Source organism: Panthera onca, chromosome C1, assembly GCF_046562875.1.
Source record: "Panthera onca isolate mPanOnc1 chromosome C1, mPanOnc1 haplotype 2, whole genome shotgun sequence".
NCBI classification, from domain to species: domain Eukaryota; kingdom Metazoa; phylum Chordata; class Mammalia; order Carnivora; family Felidae; genus Panthera; species Panthera onca.
In genome coordinates this window covers 7,717,422-7,738,026 of record NC_138346.1, presented here as the reverse complement: position 1 = coordinate 7,738,026, position 20,605 = coordinate 7,717,422, and the positions used below count along the sequence as shown (strand labels likewise).

Here is a 20,605-nt window from a genome sequence, read left to right as displayed (position 1 = left end):
GGGATAATAACAGTACCTACCTCATAGGGATGTTGTAAGGATTATGTGAGTGAACCACGTAAAAGGGCTTTGAACAGGGCTTTAAGGAACTATATATAGTGTTGGCTGTTCTATTTTTACACTAAATGCTCAACAGTCCCCAGGGTGTAGAGGTTCCTCTGGACCCCGCTCCTCTTTTGTTTCTCTTCCTCTCTGAGGAGAAAAGCTCCTGGTCCCCCTCATCCCTTGCTGGGCACTTTGAGGAGGAGCAGAACCAGGAAACAGGACTCGCAGAGGCCTCAGACCTCCCCTACTCAAAGTTCAGGGACTCGGAGCCTGGGAGGCTGGGGTGGGAGGGAGGAAGGAGGCGGCGCTGGCCGCTAAATTTGTTCATCCTGACTGTCAGTCCCTTAATCTGATCCCCGAGGAACAACGCAGAGGCTTCACTCTGGATGACAAACGAGGAGGGGAGAGGCCTGCCCTGCCTGGACTCTGGGTGAGTAATGGCCTTGCATTAAGATATTAGGCCTGGACGAGAAGAAATGTGCTCTCGCTCCCTCTCTGCTCCAATAAGGTCGGGGAGAGGAGGGGGCTTCCTGAGAGCCAAGCCCTGGGAAGGCTGGGGGCTGCTGAGGGGGTTCAAGAGAAGATGTGGGAAGTTGTGGGGGGGCACACAGAGAGAGAACAAGAGACACAGATACAGCAGAGACAGAAGAGACGGGGGGAGGGAGTGAGACAGTAATAGAGACACAGGCTCGCTGAGAGACAAGGTGGGGGGGAGGGCTGAGAGAAGGAGAGAGGGACAGAGAGACAGATAAGGACTTGGGGGGTGGTGTGTAGAGAGGCAAGGATGCCATATGTCCCTCTTACTGGATCCTGAGCCTCTGGGCTGGGGAGGCACTGGGGGGACATCCTACTGGCTGAGTCTGGGGGGCAGGGCCTCTGGCCACATGGAAAGCACCCTTCCCCGGGCAGCCCACTTCTTGGGGGAAAGGGGACCAGACCCCAGTGTTCCGGCCCCAAGCACCAGTGCTGCTTGAGAAGCCCCTCCCTCACCCAGCCCCAGGGCCCCCATAGCCTGAGTCCCATGATGCAGGGCCTGAGAGTTGGAGGGACCCCTGGAGGCAAAGAAGGAGCCAGGCCCAGAGCAGAACTTAGAGGCAGCATGGCTCAGAGTTGAGGGGCCAAGAGCCAGATGGACCCAAGAGACCACGGGGCAGCCTGTCCCTCTGTCCCCATGTGTAGCCTCCCCTGGCACCCTCGGAGCTGTGCTCAAGTACCAACTCAGACAGCAGACCTTGCCTGCCTGGATTCAAATCCTGCCTCTACCCTTTCTGTGGTGTGTCCCCCAGCAGGCTGTGTGAACTGGCTGTGCCTCACATGCTCCATGCCTGCAAAGTGGGGTGATTATGGCCCCTGCTGCGCGAAGCTTCTGTGAGGGATCCCTGAGTCACGCCCTGTAAGATGCGTAGAATGGACCCTGGCACTTGCTAATGGTTCATTGAACTTCACAGATCATGGTTGTTTTATTTCCCCCAGGCCCCAGCCAGGACTGTGTAAGCGAGAGGATTCCTGCACCCCCTTTAATCCCTCGGAGGGGTGTCCCCAGTGGGGAGACCAGACCTGGGAAACATGGCTCACCTTGGTAAGCCATCAGCCTCTCCATGCCTCAGTTTCTTCATCTGCAAAATGGGCATACCTTTAGGCCTAGTGAGGCTAGTGCATGTAAGCACTTAATAAAGCCTGCAGCGGTGGGGCTCAGATGGCCCAGCCCTCTGCTCTGAGGACCTCCCTGACCTGGCATGCACATTTGCATGGTCATGTACACGTGCGTCCACACGAGCTGGGGAGCAGTGAAGACGCTCCCAGAGGAGACGCTCAGAAACGATGATGAGGTAGGGGAAGCCCCCGATCCCAGGCCTAGGGGCCCGTGTACTGGGGATTAGGGGTAGGAAGCCTAGCACCCCACTCTCTGCGCCCCCTCCTTCCAGCACCACCTTCACCAGCGTCCCTGGCTTCTGGTCCCACTCAGCTTCCCAGAGCTGCACTCAGATGCTCCACTTGATTGAATGCTCTGCCAGCATCATTTTGAAATTCGTAGTAATTGTTAAACAAGGGGCCCAGCAAATTATGCAGCTCGTCCTACACTTTGCTCCCTAGGGATTAAGCTCCCAAGCTGCCCTGGTCTGTGGCTTGAGCAGGGAGGGTGATTCAGAAAACAAAAAGGGGCTGCCTTAGGAAAAGGGGGTGGGGGTGGGGGGAGGACAAGGCGGAAAGATCATGGGAAGGGCAGAAAACGCAGGAGGTTCACCTCTCTGAGCCCCAGAAGAACGCCAGGCAGCGCGGCGGTGCCCTTTTGATGGGTGGGCCTGAAAGAGGGGACTTGGGGGGGAAGGGTCAGACTCCCATCGGCTGGGGGTCTACTGGGTTGGTCACAGTCAGAGATCTTCGATTGCTCCAAGGTCTCCCCCACCCCGAAGCCTGGGTTCGAATCCCTTGTCCCAGATGTGCGACCCTGTGGTTTACTGAGCCCCCCAAGCCTCCTTGGGACCTGGTCCAGGGCTTTTCTGTCCTTCAAGCCCCGCGTCTCTCACGGAGCACCACCAGGAGGCGCCCCGCACCTTCTCTGCCCTCCCGAGCCGGGTCGCCGGGCCCATCCGTCAGGAGGAGGGGCTTCCTGCGGGCCCCGGGTCGGGAGAGAGCGCCGCTTACAGCCGGGGATCGGCCCCGGAAAGAGCGCGTCTTCGCAGAGCCGAGCACCCTTCTTCTCTCCTGAACCCCCATCGGGTGGCGGGTGTTCCACCAGACACGTCACGGTGCTGTTCCCCCCCCCCCCCCCCTCCGTCCGCGGTCCGCTGCTCCGTAGCTCGGGTCGCTCCTCCAGGCCCCGCCCGTGAAGTCCTGGGCCTTCCTTGGAGCACAAGGCCAAGTCCGGGCCTGGTTGGGGCCACACGTGCTGAGCCTCAGATCCCTCCCAGAAGGTTGGGTGTATTAGCTAACTGTCCCCAAACGTGTTTTGTTCAGAGCCGGCCAGCGCTTGTGTACCAGCTTGAGGGCGGGCCTGGAATCAGTAAAATTTAACTAGCTCCTTCCTCTGGCGTTTCTAGTTACTGAGATGCCATCCAGGAGCCCTCTGCCCTCCAGGAAGAAACAAAGACCCTAAAATATGATTTTACAAATATTTGTTGGCAGTAGATAATACTGCCCCAATTGCTTCAAAAATTGAAGCAATACAAAGTAAAAAGCCTTCCTGCCATGCTGTCCCCATGTGCCTGGTTTCCTCCCACATAACCCCAGATGGCTACTTTTATTAATTTACTGTATAGTCTTCTAAAGAAAATAAACATCTATGCTCTTATTTTCCCTCTTTTCTTACACAAAAGGAAGCATACTATGCATGCTCTTCTGCATTTTGTTTTCACTAAATGTATCTCAACATTCTTTCCGGAACAGTAGATTCCTTGTTCCTTTTTCACAGCTGCATAGTCTTCCACTGTGTGGCTGTTTGCAGTTTATTTAACCCCGCCCTTTCTCGATGAGTCTCTGGGTTGTTGTTGCTTTTTTTTTTTTTTTTGCTCCTGTTAACAACAATGCAGTGAACATCCGTGTACCTCCATCATTTCCTAAATGTGCTTTTGCACCTATCTGTAGGATAAAATGCCCTAAGTGGAGAGCCAGTTGTGGAATAAGAGTGCTTGTAATTCAGGTAGGGATTGAGCCGGTGTGTCGGGTGCCCCACACACAGCGACAAGACTGTTTTTCAGCAGCCTCACCAACAGAGTGTACTGTCAGGCTTCTGCATTTTTGCCACAAGTCTCCTTGTGTCGGGTGCCCCCAGGAAGCCTGCCTTGACCTCCAGACTGTGGCCCTACCACCCATTTCCCCCCAGCACTCCGGCCTTCTCCTTCACAGCACCTTGTGCATTTGAGAAGACTTACATATTATGTCATTTTCAGTGTTTGCCTCTAGGCTCCATGCAGGCAGAGACTGTACCCCAGTTCCCAGCACAACACGGGCACATCAGAGGTGCTGAATACCCCTTTGTTAGCTGGGATGGCCCCCTGTGAGCACCGGACCCGAGGAGGCACTTTGCCTGGGTGGCTTCAACTGTGCCTCTGAACCACTTTACGAGGGAGGCACAGACACTAGTTCCATTGAGCAGACCAGGAGACTGAGGCTCAGACAGGAAGTGATTTGCTCAGGAACTCAGAGCTGGCCAGTAGGGAAGCCCCTTCTCCTCAGCCCTTGTCCCTCCTTCTGAGATCCTAGCTTTACTTTTTCCCTCCTCTGGCCCATGGGAACCCCCAATTTCCAGAAGCAGTCGGACCAGGTCAGGGTAACTCCAAGCTCGGGGTCAGCCCCCTCCACACCACCTGCAATGATGCAGAGCCATGCTGGGGGCTGGCCTGAGCCCCGGGGGGCCTCTTCTGCCTGCGGGCTCAGCCCCGCTGTTTGGTGGCTATGCCAGGGCTCCGGTGACCCCCGTGACTATGCAGCCATCAGAGCCCCTTCCCTGAGGCCCCACGGCAGCGCTGGCTTTGTGCCCGACTGTCACTCTGTTCCCCAGCGGCTCTTTGCGGCGGCTGCCTGCCTCCCTGCCTCCCATTAATCACGTGTGCAGGATTTATTTTCTTCAGCAATTTATTTCAGCAAATGCAATCTGGGTGTGCCCGCAGGTGGGCAGGGTGCTCTGTTGCTGCCAGAGTCACGGAGCCCGGCTCTATTGTCAGGCTGGCAGGCGTGATTCGCCACCCGCCCCCTCCCCGCCGTCAGTCAGCAGGCCTGGCTGAGCCCCGGGGTGGGACGCGAAGGCCCCCAAGGACCGGCCCACCCCCGCATCACCATGACCTCAGCGTCCCAAGCAGCCTGAAAGAGCTTGCCTCACTTTCTTTACTGGGGCTTTGCTGCCCCTACCAGGGTTAGCTGGTTAACGGGGCCAGGAGATGAGCCCCCAATATTCCCACCCTGAAACAGGCATTCAGAGGCATTTCCTGACCTGGGGAAGGAAGGGGCCCTCCCCCCCGAACCCCTCCTCCCTGGCGATGCTGGACAATTCCTATGACAGTCACAGAGCCGCCCCTGTCGCCACACCTATAACATGTGTCCTCCTTTGTGTGTTCCCTTTGGTCACTCTTGGCCTCTTTCTCTAGGCTGTCAGCAGGATGAGGCGGTCTGGGGCTGAAGAGCCCTGAGGCAGAACAGGAACAGTGGTGGGGGAGTGAGGGGGGTCTGCTTTGTTATGATTTCAAGTGCTGAGTTAGTGCCACCCGCTCGTCTGTCCACTTGTAGCCTTGGAAGCAGAAAGGACTGGGGGCAGCAGTGGTACGGGCAATCTACCTGGCACTGGCCCTCACCAAGCCGTCAGCAGCCCTTACCCATGCCTCCCACCCCCGCAGCCTCCTCGGGGGTGCAGGCCTCAGCACCTGGGCACCTGCTTCTTCCCTTGGTATCCGTTAGGCCCAGTGCCTGGCCTGGCTACCTCTAATGCTGCAGATAATTCCTCCTGTCGCAAAGCCATTACCCTGCAAATGGGCCGCGCTTTAGTGTGTGTGTGTGTGTGTGTGTGTGTGTGTGTGTGTGTGCGCGCGCGTGCCCGCGTGTATGCAGGAGAGGGGGCGGCTGCAGCAGGCAAAGCGCCTTGTTTATGCCTTACCGCCATAATTGTCTCAGGAGATTTATTGGCTGCACCCTCTGCAGGCCCCCTCCCTCCGCCCCCCAGCCTCTTGTCCCCTGCCCAAGCTGCTGGCCTCTGCTGGTCCCCAGGTGATGGGGCCTGGAGCTCCGTGTAGGGGGCACAGGGGGCAGAATGTGCCCAGCTGGAATGTGGTTACGGAGGGGCCCTGATGTGTGTGCACTCCCCTTCTACTCCATGCCTGGTAGCTGGACTCAGACAGGACACAGTGGCTGAGGCACCCCTGACATGGCCTTCCAGATCTCAGGGGCCCTGGGGGTGCAAGATGGGTGCTGGAAGGACTTTGGTGTCAGGCATCCGGGCCTTGATTTCTCCTTTGCCTCCTCGCTCCAACTCCTCCTGGCCCCTCGTCTCTGCCGGCTACTTTGTCCATCATTGCAGATCTCGCCCACCCCCAGATGTCATCACAACTGCTCCACCTTGTCCCCTCCTGCCCCTCTGGGGCACAGCCAGGCCTCCTGAGGAGGGGGCCAAGCCCTCCACCCTTTCAAGAAGAGCCTTCCACCTTTGTGTTGTGCCCTGAGCAAATCCCAGCTGGTTGACACAGTCAGAAGGCACCCGTGGACTCAGGAGGAGGCAGGGCTGGGCAGTGGTCAAGGGTGTGGCCTTCAACAACAAGCAGGACTGCTTTTAGTCTCTGCTCTTCCAGTTTCTATTGGTGTGGTCTTGGGCACACCACTCAGCTCCTCTGAGCCTCAGTGGCCTTATCTGTAAAATGGGTCTGATAACACTTACCTCAAACAGTCATTATAAAGTCATTGTAATACATCGAACCACAGGAAATTGCCCTATATTCAACCAATTTTTGGCATTAATATTTATTGGATGAAACACTGCAGGAACAAACTTTGTATCATTGATAAGTTTCCTCCTTGTGCCCACACGGTTCTTGTTACATTCTTCATGTTTTACATTTGGCTAAATGCTACCTGCTGGTTTTAAAGAATTCAAGCGAGGCAAGGAAGCACAAAGAAGAAAGCAAAAAGCAAAACAAAATAAAAATAAATCTCCCTATCAAAAATAGCTGTAATTAATGAATAACCACCGTTTCCAGTAATCTCTTTTTGCATTGATGCGGGTAAGACGTTTAGAGAGATAAATTGATAGAAGTATTGCTATAAAGGGACCTGATTGAATATTTTAAATATAATGTATTAAATCTAATTTCGGTTTATCTTAACAAAAGAAAATAAACGGAAGTAACACTGAAGGAAACCACATGACTCCAGTAAATATCTCTTCATCAGAAAGACCGTGTTTTCTAAAAAGATCATCTCATGGTAACAAAAAGATTTGAAAGCAACAAGAAAAATTATTGATTAGGGATAATCGATCATGTAGGAGAGGAAGAAATGTGAATATTACAGTCGAAATCGAGGGCATTAAATTAGCAAGTTTCAAAGAAACACAACTGACAGCAAAATAGAGAAAAGGGAAGGAAAACGTATGGAGAGAAACCACAGGAAAGAAAGACAATAGACACAAAAGAGAGGAGGCAGGCAGAACCCTGGAAAGGGTCTGCATTCTTTCCCCCACAAGGCTGAGCAGTGGTATGCAAAATTTTGCACCTTTTCAACTTAAAAGAGTTTTGCCTAGACACCCTCCTTCTCTAAAGGTTTCCATCATGTTTAAATGGTAAAAAAAAAAAAAAAAAAAAAAAAAAAGACAGTTTCTGGCATGTTATAAATATTGACTCCCCCCCCCTTTTTTTTAGAGAGAGGGAGAGCAGAGTGGGGAAGAGGGGCAGAGGGAGAGAACGAGAGAGAGAGAGAGAGAGAGAGAGAGAGAATCTCAAGCAGGCTGCATGCTGGGTGGGGCTCAATCCCATGATCCTGGGATCATGACCTGAGCCAAAACCAAGAGTCAGAAGCTCAGCTGACTGAGCCACCCAGGCTTTTAGATAAAACCGTTACAGGTCTTGGGGAGCCTGGGTGGCTCAGTCGGTTGAGCGTCCGACTTCGGCTCAGGTCATGATCTCACCGCTTGTGAGTTTGAGCCCCGCGTGGGGCCCTGTGCTGACAGCTCGGAGCCTGGAGCCTGCTTCGGATTCTGTGTCCCTCTCTCTCTGCCCCTCCCCTGCTCATGCTCTGTCTCTCTCTCAAGAATAAATAAAACATTTTTTAAAAAATTTAAAAACTGTTACAGGTCTTTTCTGAATGGACCTGACCATTTCGAAGAACAGAATGGCAATTTCTTTTTTTTCTTTTTTTTTCAACTTTTTTTTTTTATTTATTTTTGGGACAGAGAGAGACAGAGCATGAACCGGGGAGGGGCAGAGAGAGAGGGAGACACAGAATCGGAAACAGGCTCCAGGCTCCGAGCCATCAGCCCAGAGCCTGACGCGGGGCTCGAACTCACGGACCGCGAGATCGTGACCTGGCTGAAGTCGGACGCTTAACCGACTGCGCCACCCAGGCGCCCCGGAATGGCAATTTCACATGGTGCAACCGGAGAGGTGAACCGCCCAGCCCAGAGCCGGCCTACAGCGGCACTCACCCCAGCAGCTGTCGCGGCGGAGCGAGCCTGCGTCCTCTATAAACCCAGGTGACCTCACGCCTCTTCGTTTCTGTTTTCCTGGAAATTTTTACAAAATTCCTTTGACCTCTCCAACTTCTCTCACTAAATGAAAATAAGTTGGGGTCTCTGATTAAAACAGAAAAGCAGATTCTCCCCCCCTCCCCGCCCCCCAGGGATGCCAGTGGCCAAGGTAGAGGGGTGGCCCCACAGGAGAAGGGAGGACTGGCCTGGGAGGAGGGGAGTGGTGGGGATGACCCCCTTCCCCTCCCAAGCCCTTCAGAAGAGGCTGACGGGAAAGGGTGGTGAGAAGGGGTGGAGCCCAAGGAGATCGTGGGGTGTGTACAAAATGTTGTGATCTGAAAGGGGGCCGTGGGAGTGGACTGGATGCACCCACGCTCTGTGGCTCCTGCCCAGAATATTAGGTGAAAAGTGAGGTGGGAGGCCAGGGGTCTCGCCAACCTCAGAGAGCCCCACGTGCAGGTTCTAGGACATTCCCATTCTCAGAGACCCATTCGGCCTGCGGGGGGGCAGCCCCTGCCTCAGCAACCCCCGCCCCAGGCAGCAGCCTTGCCTCTCCCTCTTAAAGTCAAGTTCAGCCCAGAGGGAGGGGGAAGGTCACAGCAGCAAGTAGAGCTGACAAGCTGAAGGAACCAGGCAACCCATGAGGAAGGCCCCACAGGGCCAGGGAGCCCCCTACACAGACACCCTCTGAGCGAAAGGCCACACACAGCCTGGGGAGCCCCCCCTCCCCCACGGCCCTGTATCCCATTCTCTCTTGTCCTCTGGGCTCCCACATCTCCCGTGCTGCCCTGCGGGATCAGGCCTCTCTGCCCTCGCTGTGTCCATGCAGGGAAATAGCATCCTATCAATTCCGGCACATTCATCAAGCGCTGATCTAGAGCAATGACGATAACTCCTGCCAGCCCTTTGCAGGAAGCCTGACAGGTGTTCTTTAATTCTCCCAGAGAGATGGCTGTTATCATCCTATTTCACAGATTGAGAACTTGAGGTTGAGAGAGGATGATGAGTATTAGTTTCCTGGAGCTGCCGTCACTGGCTTCAAACAACAGAAATTTGTTCTCTCACAGTCCTGGAGGCTAGACGTCCAAAATCAAGGTGCCGGCAGGAGGCACCTGGGTGGCTCGGTTGGTTAAGCATCTGACTCTTGGCTTCGACTCAGGTCACGATCTCATGGTTGTGGGATGGAGCCATGTGTTGGGCTCTGGGCACCACGCTGGGCTTGGAGCCTGCTTGAGATTCTCTCTCCCCCTCTCTCTCTGCCCCTCCCCTGCTCATGCCCGTTCTCTCTCTCTTCAGAATCTGCATCAGAATCTGGCTCGTGGCACTTTTGTGCCTAGCAGGCCACTTTGGATCATGGCTGTGGGTCCCGCTAGTCTGTCCAGAGACACTGCCCCCGAAGGTGGCCTGCTCGGCTGTTAGCTGAATCTCCTTCCTGCCCTTTTGCCCACTCCCCCGGCAGGGGCCAGGAGATCAGGAGGGTTTGGGGTGGAGGGAGGGGTGAGCACATCATGGCAGAAGGGGCCTGAGGAGGGATGAAGAGGAAGGTCATCCCCAGAGGACAAGTATAGAGACCTAGAGCGGCAAGTGTCCAGGTCTCTCCTTCCCGTTTCCAGAGGCCCAGGATACCCCCACCATCCTCAGAACACAAAAGCAGCCTCTGTGCCGGTGGGAAAGCTACAGGGCTGGAGCTTCCTCACATGGACCTGCTGGACTTTTCCAGAAATATCAACAAAAGGTCCAAGTTTCTTTCCATCCCTCTTTTGAAGCAGGAGCTTGGGGCTGAAGCGTTGCCTGCACCTGTGGGAGGGGTTGAGGTGGGCGGCTGTGACCACGGGGGTGTGGGTGGAGAAACCGGGGACTGTGGATGCCACTAAAAGTCCCTCCAGGCCCTCCTTCACCCTGGACAGTCATCCTGCCCCTCCCACTCCCCAAAACATGGCAGCAAAGAGGAAGGGATGTGGGAAGAGCAGAAGGGGGAAGTCCCCAGCTCTGCCGGGTCCCAAGATCACCAACCGGGAGAGATGCTGGTGCCATCCAGCCCCCAGAAGATGTCACTTGTCTCTCCCAGCTACGCTCCAGGGAGAAGGACAGCACTGCACAGACTGGACATAGGTGTGCAAGGAGGGGGCCCAAGCCCCTGCACAGGAGGAGCCGATGGGGGAACAGGAGACACCAGGACTGCTTGGGACAGGCTGAGGTTCATGTGCAGGAGGCAGGTGATTTGACGCTGGAGCCGGGAGAGGGGCCAGTACTGACCATCCATTTCTTCAGTTGTTTAACAAACACAGTGTGTCAGGCTCTGTTCTAGGTGCTGGGGACACCACAGGGACGGGGCGCAAAGCCCTGCCACCCTGCGGCAGACAGACGACAAATAACCAAGCTCACAATTGCAGAGGGCTCTAACCAGATTGTTGGGGAATCTCGCCTGGCTGGGAAATAGACGTGAAATTGTTTCATTCTGCCAGGCACAGCCCTGGCTGTGCTGGCAGAGGCTGCTTTCCGGCTGGAAGCGGCAGCTCCCTGGCCAACACCTGGCCGGATTCTGAGCCTTCTCCACCTGCCAGGTTAGAATCTTCTCCTTTTGGGCATTGCCCGGTGAAACCCCAGTTTCTCGCTTGATGGAAACCTCTTCTCTCCTCCCTGTGCTCAGGTGGACCTTCAGAAGCTCTATGCCGATGAGCTGGTGGGTGGAGGGCTCCCCTGGCCCTCAGTTCTCCACTGTTGGGTAGGGAGAGAGAGAAAGAGGAATCTGCTCCCGATGTTCCTGGGCCAGGGAGCCCCAGAACCACGGCTCCTTTTCTGTGAACAGTACCAGGGGTCCAACTTGCTCACCAACGGAGTGTTCACTTGGGGCACTCCCCGTGCTCAGCAAGGCCCCACACTTGGTTTAACATGCTGCTGCCATGTCTTGAAATTCTCAACAATTGTGGAGCAAGGGGCCCTGCATTTGCATTTTTCACCCAGACCGTTACAACGTACATAGCCTGCCAGACATGCGTGTTACAGCTGCGTCCAGCTGGCCACATCACTCCACACTGCGCTCCACCCCCAACGCTACAACAGTCCCCAAAAGCCTGAAGCCGCAGACTCATCCACTCTCCAGGCCGGCTCTCCGGGCTGTGGGCACAAGTGAGATTGCCCCCTGTACGTGAGGGACCAGGAACCTCAGGGTGTGGGTATCAGCCTCTCCTCACTAGGCAGCCCCCACCCCACCATCCTCAGGAGTCCCCCGGGCCGGACGGCGGGTCCTCTGGCTAAGCTGAACTCCAATGGGACACTGAAATGCCAGCCTCTCCCTCCTGCCGGCTCCCTTGATTCCTGAACAAAGGATTCCTTCATCCTTCCGGGGTCCCTGCCCTTCCTTCCAGCTCTGCTGCAGATGTGAGGGAAGATGCTCTCTCCCTCAAATCTGTGCAGTCCCCAAGGCTCTCCCCCACCAGCCCCCACCTCTTCTGCTCTGCACGTGGGCGAGGGCCTTTGGGGAGGATGTGGGTCTGACAGGGCCCGGCCGTGAGCCCTGCAGTGACAAGGAGGTCTGGGAGGGTCTGCCACTCGACTAGCCTGTGGGAGACCCAGCCCCTTGGGACAGGCAAGTCCCCACCAGACAGCCGGCAACAGAGCAGCAACTGCTCTGAAGAAGGTGCCAGAGGGGATGTGGCAGAGAAGAGGACACGCTGTCGGGATGGTGGCCATTCCAGTGGAAGAGGCCAAGGACAACCAGGAGGACCAGTCATCAGTAATAAAAAAAAGCTGCACGAAACGTGGGTTTCGACCTGGTTCTCAAGAGGCGACCTGAGGAAGGGGATGAAACTGACCAGACTTCGGGTATACCTGGAGGAGAGGAGAGGGGAGGGGAGGGCAGAGGAGGGGAGGGGAGGAGAGGGGAGAGGAGGGGAGGAGAGGGGTGGAGAGGAGAGGAGAGGAGAGGAGAGGGGAGGAGAGGGGAGGAGAGGGGAGGAGAGGGGAGGAGAGAGGAGAGGAGAGGGGAGGGGAGGGGAGGGGAGGGGAGGAGAGGAGAGGAGAGGAGAGGAGAGGAGAGGAGAGGAGAGGGCAGGGCCCTGGCTGGCAGGGGGGGGGGGGGCGGTGCAGGGAAGCAGCAGAGGGAGGCGGGGTTGAGTGAATCACCATCTGTGCTGTAAGGCCCCTAATTTTCTCTGGCAGTGGCGCTGGGGCAGGAGAGGCAGTAAACAGACCAGCAGCTTCTGGTCTTTTTCGGCCTCCCACCAGTCCTTGAAGACCAGCAGAGGCAGAAGGGGGGGCGGGGGCAGGGGTGGGGGGGAGGTGGCTCAAAGGCTCCGGCCTGGCCCGCCTGGCTTTGGCAGGATCCAAGTGGCTGAGGGACCGAGGTGCCAAATGCCGACAAAGTGTGCCCCTCCTTGTGGCATTCTCCAGTGAGAGCGGCCACAGGGGGCTCCGTCTTGGGGGGAGCTCGCTCCAGGCCTTAATCTCTCCAGCTTGGACGCTGGCTCCGGCTCCGAGGGTGGCGTTGGCCTCTCCGCCCAGGGGCCTATGAGGCTTTCCAACCACCTTCTCTGCTTTCTGGGTCCCCTACCTTGGCGGCTCTTTCTTGGAACCACAGATCATTTGCTTTGGACACTTTCTTCAAGTATAGGCTGTGTTGAGAGTTAACACCCTCTCTGCCAAGAATTTGGAGATGGTAGATAAGAAAATAGATAGCCCCAGGGCTCGTGGGTGGCTTAGTCAGCTGAGCGTCTGACTTCGGCTCAGGTCATGATCTCAAGGTTTGTGGATTCCAGCCCCACATCGGGCTCTGTGCTGACAGCTCAGAGCCTGGAGCCTGCTTTGGATTCTGTGTCCCCGTCTCTCTCTGCCCCTCCCCTGCTTGAGCTCCCTCTCTCCCTCTCCCTCTCTCTCTCTCAAAAGTAAATAAACATTTTGTTAAAGTTAAAAAAAAAAAAGAAGATAGGTATCCCCTATCTAGACATACACCCTGTTGAGATGGATAGATATTCTGATGAATACAAGTAATTTCCAACTTTATAATATTCACTCACAATAACCCATACTCAGACACTATTTCATGGCATTCCTGAACCAGAGGGATTGTCTTCATGAGGTGCGGTGGTAACGGGGAGGGGAAGGGGGCATATACAGTGGTGTGCTGGGTAATGTTGACCTGGCTCTTGCGGGGCGGAAGGCAGGGAGGCTCTGATTTGTACTGGGTGCTGGTTTCCGTGGTGTAAATCCTCCCACAGTGGCTGCTTTCAAGCTACCAATATGATGTCACCCAGTGCAGACTTGGGAAGAGACGTCTATGTTCAGCCCTCCAGAGCCAACATGAGCAACTCCAGCCCAACACTGGGTGGGTGGCAACCTCCAGCGGGGCTCCAGCGGGTGGAAACCTCTTTGTGGCCAGCGCCCAAGGATGGGGGGAGTGGAGAATCAAAATGATGGGACATCTCGGTGATCAAGTAGGAAGAGAGTTTCAGAGAGGAAAAAGAGGCCACGCACATTCTCTGCTGGCCAGCGGCATAGAAGGAGGAAGTTGGAGAAGCTGCTGGAACTGGCTGCCCCCCTTCCCTGCATCTCACCCATCACCCCCGGGACCCCAGGCTCAAGGCTATCTCTGCAGGTCTGGGGCTCTGTCTTACGAAGCAAGGCAGGTTCCGATCGGAGGCTCGTTCACCTGCGCAGAAGGAGAAAGGGCTGGAGAAGACAGGATACTGTGTTACAGGGGCAACGTCATGGCAGAATCTGGTCTGGGAAGGCACCAGGCCTGCCAAAGTCACCCTGGGTCACCGGCATGAATTGGGGTGCCAAGATCCTTTTTCTTGGCCCCAGGACATTCTGTGGAGGCAGAAGGGCACCTCCTCTCTGCCCCAGGTGGGAGCTTGGTCCCAGGAGAGCTGCTCGTTTGTGGCCCTTCCCGTGAGACTCCAGAAGATTCCCTCCGGCCAGATCAGGGTCATAGCAACTGAGAACAATGCTGGACAGGCCGAGCGAGCACTGCGTAGGGGCAGGGGGTCTGGGAGAGCGTCAGAAGCTGCTGGGGCCGGTCCTACCCAAACTGGGCCACTGGTGGGGCCTTTCATGTCTGCCTTCCTCTCAGGGCCTGCCTTTGCCTCTTCCCACCCCACCACCCCCAGTGCGGCAATTACGGCGCTAATTAGGGCTCTTTGATCATCTTTAGAAATGGCTACATCGGGGAGAGACGCTGCCAAGCAATTAGGGGCACAGGGGCTGGGAGCTCGGGCACCTCCTCAGGGGGTGGGGCTGCCGAGGACCCTCACACACCCCCTGCCCTCCTCCCTCCAGGAGTGTGTGCCCCCAGCACAGTCCTAAACTCCTCAGGGAATAGAGGCAGATGGGACTCCCCCCGCCATCAGAGCCTCGGAGACAGGGCCAGCCCCTGCCCACCAGCCCCCCTCTGCCTGGCCCCCAGCCCAACTGTCAGCTCTTCTGGCCTGTCCAGGCCCCTTTGATGGAGCCGCAGAAACAAGGGTTCCTTTGACAGAAGGGGGGCCTCAGAGCTGGGACCGTGGGACTTCAAAGGTGAGGGTCGGGCCCCCATCCCGATCCCTCCCCCAGCCCTGGCCCCCCTCCCGAGTACCCCCCCAGCCTGTCCTCTATATAGCCCCCCAAGCCCCAGTCCCCTGTGGGCTCCCGGGAGTTAAGGGCCAGGTGAGGGACCGACTGAGGGAAGCGGGTGATTTTGATGTACGAGAACAGAGTCGGATGATTTGAGGGACACAAATTCAGGGCCCAGGGACAGAAAGGCAGTGGGAGGCAGACACCCAAGGATAAGCACCTGGAGGGCAGACTCCGAGGGGGAAAGAGGACGGGGTCGCTCGCCCTGGCTGTTGGTCACCATGCTGCTGCCTGTGTTGCTGCTGCTGCTGCCCTTCCCAGACCTACCGTCTGTCGCTGGGCACCCACTGTACATGCGCCTGCCCCCCAGCACCCTGCAAGGTGAGCCCGGGCTGCTCTGAGGGGGCGGCAGAGGTGGGAGGAGCTCAGAGGAAGTGGGGTGGGGCTGGCGAGCATGACCTTGCCACCCCCACTCATTGAGGCCTTTGGCCCCCTCCGCCCACCCTGCAGGGAGAAGGGGCCAGAAACAGAGGCACGGGTGGGAGAGGGAGGGGGAGGACCAGGGTGCACAGGGAAGGGGACCTGGCAGCCACTGCCAAGGGGTATGCTTTGGGGAAGGTTCCGGGTTAGCGGGTTTAGCAGGAGGAAGGGGTCCAGGCGGGCAGCTCCTTGGCTATCTGGGCCCAAAGGTAGGCAACTCGGTGAGTCATTTTGTCTGTAAGCCTGAGTTTTGTGATGTCTCTACCTTTGAGGTGCTGTTTTTCCTTCAAGATGTTTAAGGCAAGTCCCTCTTTAAAGATTCCAGCCCAGCTCAGGTCAAGTGGGTTGAGAATCCGGGACCATCTGCTCCGAGCGCTGGGCCCTCAGGCCCCTGGGGCTCTCTCTCCTCCCCATTCTGCCCGGTGCTCCTGGAGCCTGACCTGCTTCCCCCAGTCTCCCAAGGCAGGCTCAGGGCTGGAGCCTGAGGTCCTTCCCCAGCCATGCATGATTGTACCCTCTGTCCCAGCAGCTCTGTCAGCCCAGGGGACGAAAGCGCTGCAGGCTGCCCAGAGGAGCGCCCAGTGGGCAGTAAATCGAGTGGCAATGGAGATCCAGCACAGACTCCACGAGTGCAGAGGCTGTGCCAACCACACGGTCCCGTGCCCGGGTGAGCTCGCACTGACTACCTGCGTCCGTTCTCCTGTCCACCCCATCCCTTCCCTCCAGACTTGACTCCCTCTCGGAGACAGAAACTAGGTGGGGCTACAACAGAGATGATGCTTAAGAAGGTCTCTCCAAGAGGCAAGAGCATGCCAGGCATGGGGCACAGCGCGTCGTGCCAAGGCAGGAGGGCAGGGACAGTGAGAAGTTTATGGCTGCTGAAACGGACCCTGACTCCTGGAGGGGTGGAGTAACAGAAGGGGAGCGGCAGCGCAGGGAGAGGGCCCAGGCTCTGCCGGGGGGTGCAGGTAGGGAGGGTGGGAGGGTAGTAGTGAGGCTCAAAGGTCTGTGTCCCAGCAGGACCTGGGCGTCCTAGGCCACAAGCGCAGGATCCAGCCGCCCCAGGTAAGGCTGAAAGGGCTCGAGGGGGTTAGGGCTGAGGGCAGGGCGAACCCTGGAGGGGCCTCAAGGGTCAGGGCGGCAAGGACTTGTCCCTTGTGACTCCGATGCCACCTTTCTAGGGCCGTGTGGCGAGCGGCGCCCGAGCACTGTCAACGTGACGCGTGCCCACGGCCGCATTGTCGGAGGTAGCGCTGCGCCGCCGGGGGCCTGGCCCTGGCTGGTGAGGCTGCAAGTCGGGGGGCAGCCTCTGTGCGGCGGCGTCCTGGTGGCGGCGTCCTGGGTACTCACCGCGGCGCACTGCTTCGCGGGGTACGTTGGGCCCCAGGCCCCTGACCGGCCCAGATCCCCAACGCTTGGTCCAACACTTCCTTCCGGGATCGTCGGGCGGGCGACACGTGCGAGGGCCGGTCTCTGCTGCCCCCTGGCGGCGGCCACTGCCCTGCCCAGCTCCCGGGCCTCGAGGCGCCCACGCACCCCAGCCAGGGAGCCGCTATCAGGGGACCACCCGCCCGGCTCGGGGGCCTCCTGGGGACCGCCGCCTCGCTCTGGCTGGCCCACCCTCCCTGCCCCGCGAGTAACAGCGGAGAAAGAGCCCGGCGTGCGGGCTTGCTGGGTGGTGCCTGTGGGCGGAGGGCAGGGTCTCCAAGGGACCCGCTGCACCCTTGTCCTGCGTATCACCCGCCGCTCTCCCCGCAGCGCCCAGAACGAGCTTCTGTGGACGGTGACGCTGGCCGAGGACCCCCGGGGAGAGCAAGCGGAGGAGGTGCCGGTGAACCGCATCTTGCCCCACCCCAAGGTGAGAGGACAGTTCCCGGGCTCTCAGAGTCGGGAACAGCACCCCCACCCCACGCTTCATTGATATTGCGCCGCCACCCCCTCCGCAGTTTGACCCGCGGACCTTCCACAACGACCTGGCCCTCGTGCAGCTGTGGACGCCGGTGAGCTGGGCAGGGGCGGTGCGCCCTGTGTGCCTGCCCCAGGGGCCCCGGGAGCCCCCAGCCGGCACGGCTTGCGCCATCGCGGGCTGGGGGGCCCTCTTCGAAGGTATGGGGCAGGCCCGGGCCTGGGTGAGGCGCGAGTGTGAGTGGGTGGGAAGAATGGGGTGCTGGGGTGATGGAGTTTAGGAAGGCCGGGGGTGTAGCGAATCTGACTTCCTTGCTTCGCAAAATGCTGCCTGGTCTTGCAGGGAGGTAGGAATCAAGGAGGGCAGGGCGGGGGAGGGGGGTCCCCCCGAAGCGACGCTCCTGCCCTGAAGGCCTGAGCCCCCTCCACCGTTTCCCTGTAGACGGGCCTGAGGCTGAGGCGGTCAGGGAGGCCCGAGTGCCCCTGCTCAGTGCTGACACCTGCAAAAGGGCCTTGGGGCCCGAGCTGCACCCCAGCAGCATGCTCTGTGCCGGCTACCTGGCCGGGGGCATCGACTCATGCCAGGTATGAGCCCTGATTGACTGGAGGGTGCCGGAGGGTCCTGGTTCCCCAGGGAAAGAATAGCCTCTTTCCTTCCACAGTCAGGCTGTCATTCAACTTGTCTGAGCCTCTGTGTTCTCATTGCTAAAATGGGTACAAGAAGTAACCCCAGGAGAATTCAAAGCTGCCTGCCAAGTGTAAAGCTGGCATAGGAGGGGGCAGGTCAATGTAGTACCCTCTCTTTTGACTCGGGTCCCGCAGGGTGACTCCGGAGGCCCCCTGACATGTTCTGAGCCTGGCCCCCGCCCCAAGGAGGTCCTGTACGGGGTCACCTCCTGGGGGGACGGATGCGGAGAGCCAGGGAAGCCCGGAGTCTACACTCGAGTGGCCGTGTTCAAGGACTGGCTCCAGGAGCAGATGAGCGGTGAGCGCCCCATTCCTATTCCCCCCTCCCCGAAGTGTCCCGCTAACAGCCCTGGAACAAGCCCATCTTCACCCCGCCCGCCCCCCAGCCCCTTAGGGCGTCAAGAAAGCCTGTCTCCCTTCAGGGGAGGGCTGCGGACGCTAGGTCCCAAAGCCAGGGCTGAGATGGTCCCCGTCGACCCCTGTAGCAATCCCCTCCAGCCGGGAACCCAGCTGCCGGGAGCTTCTGGCCTGGGACCCGCCCGCGGAGCCGCAGGCAGACGCCGCCCCGCCGTGCGCCTTCTACTCCCGCCTGTGCTCCGGGCCCGCGGTCGCCTGTGCGCGTCTGGCGCAACAGCAGTGCCTGCAGCGCCGGAGGCGATGCGGTCAGTCCAGTTCCCAGGGCTGGGCCGGGAGGGCAGGGGACCTGGCCCACGTCTGACCTCCGCCCGGACGCTTGTCCTGCCCGCAGAGCTGCGCTCGCTGGCGCACACCCTCCTGGACCTGCTGCGGGGCGCTCAGGACCTGCTCGGCCCGAGCCCAGGGATGCGGCGTCTGGCCCCAGCCCTGGCTCGCTCCGCTCTGTCGCTCCTAGAGCCTCCCAGGCACCCTGCCCGCGAGCAGCGGCTGCACCCAGGTACCCCATGCCTTCATATTCCAGCCCCCGCACGCCGACTCCGCGCGGCGGAGGCGATCCCCTAACCCCGCGTCTCCCCAGGATCGCGGGCTGCAGGCGCGCGGTTCCCGAAGCGGAGACCAGAGCAGCGCCAGGAAGGGAACGGTAAGGGCGCCCCCTGCCGGCCTTTGCGGGGAGAGTAGCAGGCCAAGGGCGGCCAACCCTGCGGGGATTCTCCCAAGGTCCGCTCTGGGAAGCGGTTACCCACCCATGGGGCAACCAGCAGACTAGCTCTCCCCACCCGACCCCTCCCCCTGCAGCAGGGAGGATGACTCTTTGGGGGCACTTGTGGCTTTGGGCCGCCCTCAGGGTCAGCAGAGACCATTTGCTGAACCTCAGTTTCCCCGTGTGTAGCATGACAAGAAATCTGCCCACTGGGAGGCCATTCTGGGGTCCTGGTGGGAATCCCTCTCCCAGCTCCTTGCTGGTGTCAGTTTTCTGTTATTCCCGGGACCTCTCCCCTTCCTTCAGGCTGCCCTGGGTTGGAGACGCTGCAACAGAAGTTGGCCACACTTCAAGGCACCCATGCCTGGATCCTACAGGTCCCATCAGAGCACTTGGCCATGGACTTCCATGAGGTAGGTCCTCAGGCTTCCCACATTTGCTCACAGTGGCCTCAGAAGGCCGACCTGGGTCAGCCCTAGCAGGTAGGAGGGACAGAAAGGGCACCCTCCACAGCAAGAGGGAGGACCTGCCAGCAGCTTGCAGTGGAGGCAGGGGTGTCTTGGGAGAAAAGGGTGGGGAGGGCAGCTGTGTGTAAGCTGGGTGCTAGGTGGGGTGGATGGGAACTTGTGAGGGAAAGGTGTGAGTGGAAGGGTGCGTGGGGGGGTCCAAGTGAGCAGAAGCGTGCAGGATCGGGGGCTATGGAGGGGAGTGGATCTGGGTGAGAGTTTCTGGGGGCCACAAGGGGGGAGACCCAGTGAGGTTGTGAGCCCCGATTCTCCTTCTGCAGGTCCTGGCAGATCTGGGCTCCAAGACACTGACCGGCCTCTTCCGAGCCTGGGTGCGGGCAGGCTTGGGGGGCCAGCATGTGGTCTTTGGTGGCCTGGTGGGCCTGGAGCCAGCCACGATGGCCCGCAGCCTTCCCCGGTTGCTGGTGCAGGCCCTGCAGGCCTTCCGCTTGGCCGCCCTGGCAGAGGCAGAGGGACCCCAGATGGGTGCAGGGTAGAGTGGGGGGCACCACCCACCGAGCCCTCAGATTCCTTCGGCCTGGGGGCCATGAACCACATCTGGACCCCTAACCCCCCCGTCAGGACCTACTGCTCCCAGGGGCTCCTATGATGACAAACAGTCACAGCCACAGTTGGCTGGGTGTGGGGGGCGGGGGACCTGGGTCCGTGTGTCTTCCCAGATGTGCCATCGGAAAATCACAGCTGCTTCAATAAACATTATTTATGATCTACACAGATGACTCTGGAGCTTTCTTGGGAACTGGATGGGTGGACGTTAGACAGGGCCAGACAGGGCCCTGCCCCCAGAAGCAGTTGGCGGAGGTCACAAAGACACTGGAGAGAGGCTGCTAAGCCCCCAGCTCAGCATACTGTCTGCCCCCCCCTCCAAGAAACAGCCACAGCTGAGTGCCACCACTCCCCTAGGCATGACTGACCAGCACTGCCCCCAGTGTCCAGGGCCCCTACCCAGCCCCCAGCCCTACCGCTAATTGCAGAGAATTCCAGCCTGGGATCTTTGCCTCATGTCCTTGGGCAGCCAGTCCTTGTCCCCACCCCCTTGTCACCTGCCTTGGGTTTTCTACCCAGCAGTCATGCCCAGAGGTGTCAGATTGCGTTCCCGGCAGCCTCTTCCCTTCACACTCCCCCCCTCCC

The 20,605-nt window shown here is 58.7% G+C and overlaps 1 protein-coding gene and 2 long non-coding RNA genes across 6 annotated transcripts; all 3 read left to right on the top strand.

Annotated features, from left to right (window-relative positions):
• Nucleotides 1-164: 164 nt before the first annotated feature.
• LOC144617043 (uncharacterized) lies at nucleotides 165-7,865 on the top strand. The gene is made up of 3 exons (XR_013557034.2): nucleotides 165-475; nucleotides 1,519-1,874; nucleotides 7,817-7,865. It is a non-coding gene; the product is annotated as an uncharacterized LOC144617043 (long non-coding RNA).
• Nucleotides 7,866-8,248: 383 nt separating this feature from the next.
• LOC145715653 (uncharacterized) lies at nucleotides 8,249-11,969 on the top strand. Its single transcript, XR_014138038.1, has 2 exons — nucleotides 8,249-10,773; nucleotides 10,860-11,969. It is a non-coding gene; the product is annotated as an uncharacterized LOC145715653 (long non-coding RNA).
• Nucleotides 11,970-13,422: 1,453 nt separating this feature from the next.
• Nucleotides 13,423-20,298, top strand: PRSS56 (serine protease 56). Of its 4 annotated transcripts, none has more exons than XM_060624154.3 (13): nucleotides 13,424-15,139; nucleotides 15,768-15,905; nucleotides 16,256-16,303; nucleotides 16,420-16,609; nucleotides 16,997-17,096; nucleotides 17,185-17,344; nucleotides 17,586-17,728; nucleotides 17,966-18,128; nucleotides 18,316-18,492; nucleotides 18,579-18,743; nucleotides 18,825-18,887; nucleotides 19,254-19,360; nucleotides 19,735-20,180. In XM_060624154.3, exons 1-13 carry the CDS (start codon nucleotides 15,040-15,042, stop codon nucleotides 19,948-19,950), a joined length of 1,770 nt encoding a protein of 589 aa, XP_060480137.1. In that variant the 5' UTR covers nucleotides 13,424-15,039; the 3' UTR covers nucleotides 19,951-20,180. The 4 variants fall into 4 exon arrangements, with proteins under 4 accessions (XP_060480139.1, XP_060480137.1, XP_060480138.1 ...); XM_060624155.3 differs by having other exon boundaries at nucleotides 13,425-15,139; nucleotides 16,259-16,303; XM_060624153.3 differs by lacking the exon at nucleotides 13,424-15,139 and adding an exon at nucleotides 20,190-20,298 and having other exon boundaries at nucleotides 15,404-15,905; nucleotides 19,735-19,946.
• The last annotated feature ends 307 nt before the right edge of the window (nucleotides 20,299-20,605 follow it).